The sequence below is a fragment of the Pelodiscus sinensis genome, chromosome 2 (genome assembly GCF_052426305.1).
Source record: "Pelodiscus sinensis isolate ZL-2025 chromosome 2, ASM5242630v1, whole genome shotgun sequence".
In the NCBI taxonomy this organism is placed as follows: Eukaryota; Metazoa; Chordata; order Testudines; family Trionychidae; genus Pelodiscus; species Pelodiscus sinensis.
The window spans coordinates 64,773,826-64,780,761 of NC_143053.1; the positions used below are offsets into that span (position 1 = coordinate 64,773,826).

Genomic DNA, 6,936 nt, shown 5'->3' on the forward strand with positions numbered 1-6,936 from the left:
CACATCCTTTTTGTAGTGGGGGGTCCAGAACTGGACACAATATTCCAGATGTGGCCTCACCAGAGTTGAATAAAGGAGAATAATCACATCCTTTAGCCTTCTTGGCTACAGGGGCACACTGTTGACTCATGTCCAGCTTCTCATCCACTGTAACCCCCAGGTCCTTTTCTGCAGAACTGCTACTTAGCTGGTTGGTCCCCAGCCTGTAACAATACTTGGGATTCTTCTGTCCCAAGTGCAGGACTCTGCACTTGTCCTTGTTGATGAACCTCATCAAATTTCTTGTGGCCCAATCCTCCAATTTGTCTAAGTCACTCTGGACGCTATCTCTGCCCTCAAGCGTATCTACCTCTCCCCGTAGCTTAGTGTCATCTGCAAACTTGCTGAGGGTACAATCTATCCCCTCATCCAGGTCATTAATAAAGATATTGAACAAAACCGGTCCTAGAACCGAACCTTGGGGCACTCCGCTAGAAACCATTGTCAGGAGCTAAGTTGATTCATCCAGTTCAAAAGACTGCTAAGGATATGCAGTGTGTGGGAGATAAAATGAAAGCCTTATAATGAGATCACTAAGCATGCTCAAGCCATAGAAATTTAAAGCTGTACTGTTAAATGCCATTAATTTGATCAAAACTGTCCGTCCAATGCTTCCTGCAAAGTTGTTTTTAAAATGCTCCTCTTCTGGATGCTTATCAGATGTTCTCAAGATATTTGTCCTTAACACACAATTCAATTATCTGTTTTTCTCAGGTGCTGTAACATGTATGTGGATGAATGAGCAATGCAGCAGTATTATCACAGGAGGGGAAGATAAACAAATTATGTTCTGGAAACTACAATATTAAGTGCCTTTTCTCTCCACATATTTAGATGAACTCAGTGTATTTTAAACCAAACTTGGTAAAGGATTTTATCCATGTGCAATGATGGCTTCTGAAGTTCAACCAAATAGAAAGCTTTGTTTAGCTAAAACTTTCTAGCTTACGGTGACTTCATTCAAAGCTCTTGTACTGTAATTTCCATGCTGTAATAGTTTTTGTTTGAATTTCATTATGGCTGTCATGTTGTCTCAACTTGAAAAATGCTTGTCTTAATTTGAGATGACTTATTTTTCTGTAATTAAAGATATTTTATCTTGCAGTTGCTGTCTGATCTGTTTGAACTGCATCAAATAAGGTAGTGTTTATTTTAATAAAGCAAGCCTCTCTTGTTTCCTCAAAGACCATATTCACATCAAGGGGTGCATTTTTTTTTTAGTTGAAAGCTTCTCAATCACAAACAAATTACTAGAAGGGAACACCATGATCTTCACTTAGCCTTGTCAGTCTGAAGAGTCTCTCCTCTCTCTCTCTCCCTCTCTTTTTCACCTGCATTCCTCCTGGACAAGAGCTAAAGGAGGAATCCTTATACATGAACAGAAAATGTCTGAGGCAACTATCATATTTTCTGTGTGTGCTTCACAGCTGCAGTAGGTATCACAGAGCAGAACAAATGTTTGTCTACAAAGGGAGCAGAATTGAGGGCTGTGAGAGTTGTTGCTTACCAGTAATACGTTCTTCCACTTGCCTTTGTGTATTCACTCTGGTGGAATTAGTGCTTCCTAGTTGTTGAGCTACAGAGCCACCATATCTTTTGCGATAGAGGGAGGCACGTGTTAAAATATGAAGGTGATATCCTTCTACTCTGTATAAGAAAAAACTACCCTCCCAAACCAGACTCCTAATGTAGAGGGGAAGGTGGACAAATGCGATTGCAGTACTGACTTTTTCAGAAAAGTAAGTTTGGTCTTAAGTGCCTTGTGGACAATGAATGGGGAATTCCTTAGATGAATAGGCTAGCAGGGTTCTTCCAGTTGTGCATGAATGTGGAGTCTAAATAATCGTGTTTGCTGATTGCATACAATATGTATAGGGATACTCTGTGAACAGAAATGTGCCTGAAAAATGCTTCAGATGCTGTGCTTTAATCCTGGGAGCACTGTGATTGCAGCTAAATTGTCATCTTACTCTATATATCTTTGTATCCTTCCAAGGAGGGTCAAATTAGAGCTGAACCCTGGGTTACGAACACCACAATCCGCTCCATAGGCAGAGGCCAGTAAGGGTCTATATGGGTAAAGCTGGGGAAAAGGTCTTGGGGAAAATATTTCTAGCAAAGTCCAGATTGTTTTACTACAAGTTATGCTAAGTTGTTCGGTAGGGAGAGGGGAAAACTGAGGAGGGAAGCTTAAAAGAAGGAATCGAAGTGTTGACACTTATTCTCGTGGCTCCTTCCGTACTCTGGCACGATGAATGCAGAAATGGGGGCCCGTAAAAGTACCCCAAAATCTTCTCTCCAGAGTTTGGTATAAAACTTCCCCCCCAAAATCTTAACCTGGATTTTGGGGGATAAAATCCACTACCACCACCCAAGTAAGGATAGGAAAATCAGTGGGGAGATCACTTGGGAAATCTCACCCCTAAAATAAAAACCAAGACACAATGTCAGGTTAATAAAAAGAAAAGAGAAAGAACTTTTATTATCAACACAATATTCCTGTTGCAAGTATAATGACTAGATGGAAAAGTCACAAAGTAATATACTCATGGCGGGGGGCCCCTCCATGGGCCAGGAGCTTAGTTACAAAGGAGAGGAAAACCCATTTTGAAATGCACAGACATCAGATCCCATTTTCCAAACCATAAAACAATAAAACCTAATGGGTTTATCTAAACTTTACCCTACTTACATATAGAAAAGAGTCTTTTCTTGGAGGGAGATGTTCTGTCTGTCTCCCTCAGTAGCTAGAGAGAAACTGCCCAGGCCAAAGGAGGGAAAAATCCCAAAATTCCTTTGTCCCAGTTTGAAATTCCTACCTGCATTTCTATTGGCTGAATTTACCTGGCTTAGGTGAGGGACATAGCCAGCAGTCTGGGGCCTAATGGGTTTACTAACACTTAAGGTCATGACACTTATGAACACACTTGATTTTTCCATGCAAAATGACAATGGCTTTTTAAGTGCAATTGTTAAAAATTCAAAACTGAAACTAACACTTTTATTTTTAATTCATTTTTTATCCAAAGTTTAGATTGTAGAAGTGCCAGCAAATTGAGAAGTTGGTTTTTCACTTACTGTACTTGTGGTGCCAAGTTAGTAATAAAGAGCCAGGCAAACTGGATAATTTGTCATTCAAAAGTCTGCTGAGCCAGAAACATAGATATTCTGCCTAATTATTCATTGAATGCTAGTCCAGTCAAACTATGACATGTCCTGTGGCACCTTATAGACTAACAGATTTATTAGAGCATAGGCAAAGACCCACTTTATCAGATGCATATAGTGGAAATTGCAGAGGTAGATATAAATACATGGGAGCATGAAAAGAAGGGAGTACCAATCAAGAGGAAAGCCACAGATAAGGTGGTCAATTCAGAGAGGATGTGGCCCACTTCTAAGCAGCTGATGTGGAGGTATGAACATCAGAAACTGCTTTTGTAGTTGGCTAACCAGTCAATAGAGATCCTGAGGAAGAATCTAAAGGATTGAATGCAGTTGTGGCTCTGGTATTGACTCTCAGTCCCATCAGTGTCACTGAAGGTAATGGTACTGAAGGCAGGCACAGTGCAGGCAGAGGTGGTGGTGGTGTCTATGCTGGGAAAGATGTAGTGTCCTGACTTCAATAAGAGCCTTCACGGAGTACTGTAGTTAAAGTCATATCCCCAGTTCTTGACAGTTTCTTCTCCATGCTAGGAAGAATTCAGAATTTGAAACAATCACATGAATGATCTAACCTCTCACAAATAGAAGCTTCTCTGTTCAGGAATTGGTTTAGGCGCAGATCACTCCTTAAAAATCCCCCAATTTCCATATATACTCTTGCTTCTGTAACTTCCACTCCAATTCATCTAAGGAAGTAGGTTTTGCCCACAAAAGCTTATGCCTTAATAAATCAGTCTCTGGAGTGTCTCAGGACTCCTTGTTGCTTTTGCAAACACAGACTAACACAGCTACCCCTCAGTCTAAAAAAAAAAAAAAAGTGAGATGAGAGTCAGGAAGCAATGTGCTAACACAGCTGGTGCCCTGGTATAGGTGCACAAACCAGAAAACTGGATCACAGTTGCAGCACTATCCTAGAAGGGGCTGAAGCTGTGAACCTTTTAAATCAGTGTTTCCCAAACTATGGGCTGTGGCCCAGTACTCGGCCCCAGGAAAAAAATACTGGGCCTCAGCATGGCTGCCAGGAGGGGAGTGGGGCAGGCTGGGAGGAGGGGTGTCTGTGGGGGAAATTGGCCACTGGGAAGTAGAGTTGGGGGCAGTGGGGCTGTCCAGCAGAGATCGGGGACCAAGCAGCTAGCAGAAGCAGGGCTGCATGGGGGAAGCTGGCAGGAGGAGAACGGGAGAATCAGCTGCCGGAAGCAGGGCTGGACAGGGAAGTTTCGGAGAAGCGAAGGAATACCAGCCAGCTGGGAGGGACTCATGGGGAGGGGAGACCAGCCAGCAGAAGCAGGGCTGGATGGGGAGGGGAGGGCAGGGTTCGGGGGTGGGGGGACCGGCCAAGGGAGAATCGGCTGGCTGGGAGAGGGTTGGGTGGAGCGGGGCTGGTCGGGGGTAAGGAGGGGGTCATCAAGGGGAGCAGGGCTGGCTGTGGGAAATCAAAGAGGTGGGGGGGACCGGCTGCTAGAAGCAGGGCTGGACGGGGGACATCAGGAGGAGAAGCAGGGGAGGTGACCAAATGGGCTGGTGGGAAACGGGACTCGCCCAGGCACATGCAGACCCAGGCACACGAGTGAGTCTGGCCCTGGGGATTCCATTTTGCCCCCCCCCCCCCATACTCTCCCTCGAATAGTTGCAAACTGCATGGCTGGTAGACACACACTCACCCAGCGTGGGCACATCTACCAGCCAGGCAGTTCGCAGCTATGGATTGACACACCTAATCATAAAACTTACCTAATTAGAAAATACCAGACATTTTATATAGCTGGTATTTTCTTAATTTGTCTCCCAGACAGAACTCTCAAATACTGGACTGTCTGGTACAAAACAGGACAGCTGGCAACCTTATCCCTCTCCTTCCACCCTCCCTCCTAGCCAGATATCCTACACCCAATCTGCTCCTGGAGTACCCATGCAGCACCAGGTCCCCCAAGCCATAACCCAGAAGATGCAGCTGGGTAAAACACTGAACATGTATTCATTTTTAATATGCGTTTTGGGCTGCAAAAAACAGTACCAAAAAAATGAGTTCCCTGCTTTAAATAGCCACACTAACAAAGGCAGCTCCCAAGTAATAGGATAGCAGCAGGGTCAGGAGTTGGGAGCCCCTTAGGCTATGTCTATACAAGCAGCCTCTTACACAAGAGGAAATGCAACTGGAAGCTCATTTGCATACTTTGCATTCATTTGCATTTCCTCTCCGGCTCCCTTTTGTGCAAAAAAGAGCTGTGTAGATGGCTCCTTTTTGCACAGTCGTTTTTCCTCAAACAATGAGGAAGAACCGCTATTGCAGAAACAGCAGTTTTTGCCAAAAAACGAGCCATCTCCGCAGCTCCTTTTTGCACAAAAGGGATCCGAAGAGGAAATACAAATGAGACTCCATTTGCATTTCATCTTGCAGAAGCAGCTTGTAGTATAGACTTAGCTTGCTGTATGTTCAATTCAAAGCCTCTGGCCCCACACAACTTTGGGAGGAAGCTAGTCTCCAGCCCCACCCCTTCTGCCTCAGGGCCAGCCCTTTCCCGAGAGGATGTGGGGGGGAGGGGAAGGGGAAGGAACAGCTTGTGATCATGTACCAACATTAATTAAGAGCCCCCACACCCTACAAAAATTGCTGCCTGTTTCTGGTCTAGGGCATCAGCCAGCCCCCATTTCATTAGTAAATATGGGAAGTGTTACCTATCTCTCATGCAAGTATGGAACAGTTATTTCATCATGCATTAAACCTCCATTTCAACATCAGCTACAGGGTGTTGAGAAATACCTGCATCAGAAACAAGTGTCTGAACTTTGATTTTAGGGACATGTTCAATTAATACCATTTTTTTAAACATTATGAGATGGATATGTTTGCAATTCTCTACATTCCATTAAGGAGGTGCAACTATGTGAAATTCAAGCAGCTTAGAAAAGAGGAGACTAGGGGGGAATATGATAGAGGTCTATAAAATCATGACTGGTGTGGAAAAAGTGAATAAGGAAAAGTTACTTATTCACACAATATAAGAACTAGGGGTCACCAAATGAAATTAATAAGCAGCAGGTTTAACACAAACAAAAGGAAGTTTCTCTTCACTCAGCACAGTGTCAACCTGTGGAACTTCTTCCCAGAGGATGCAGGGAAGACTAGAACTTTTACCAGGATTCAAAAAAGAGCTAGCTAGATTTAGGGAGGTTAAGTCCATCACTGGCTATGAGCCACGATGGATAGGAATGGTGTCCCTAGCCTCTGTGTCTCTGGAAGTGGAAGACAGGAGGGGGATCCCGTGAAGATTACCTATGGTGATCCCTTCCTCTGGGGCATCTGGTATTGGCCACTGTCAGCAGACAGGAAACTGGGCTAGAAGATCTTTGATATTAATATGGCCATTCTTATGTAAGTACTTTAAAACTCACTTTCACTAATTATACTGTCTACTGAATAGCTTATTTTTAATGTTTTGCCCTATTGGGCAAATATTTAATGTTTGGCCCTATGATTTGCCTCAAAGAAACAGGGCAAACTAACTCCATAAAGGGGAAACAGTGACACTACACACACAAGTGACAAGAACAGGATGCTCTTTACAGTGTTTGTTCTATAAGTAGTCAACTACTGTATACCAATTAGCTTTTATTCGCAACAGTAGGCAGTGTATGTTTCAATTAACTGTGCCCCTTTAAGTCTAAAAAGTTCTAAGGTTGTCTTAAACCAAGACTGCTGCTAGCCAAAACCATTTACAGGAAAGGGAAACC

The 6,936-nt window shown here is 43.6% G+C and overlaps 1 protein-coding gene across 2 annotated transcripts in view; it reads left to right on the plus strand.

The window, feature by feature from the left end:
* NSMAF (neutral sphingomyelinase activation associated factor) overlaps nucleotides 1-1,225 on the plus strand; it is a 65,067-nt gene extending 63,842 nt beyond the window's left edge. For both annotated transcript variants that reach the window (XM_075920652.2, XM_075920653.2), the window contains one exon: nucleotides 754-1,225. In XM_075920652.2, the coding sequence (XP_075776767.1) occupies nucleotides 754-848 (95 nt within the window). In that variant the 3' untranslated portion in view covers nucleotides 849-1,225. The remainder of the gene's footprint in view (nucleotides 1-753) is intronic.
* Nucleotides 1,226-6,936: the final 5,711 nt, after the last annotated feature.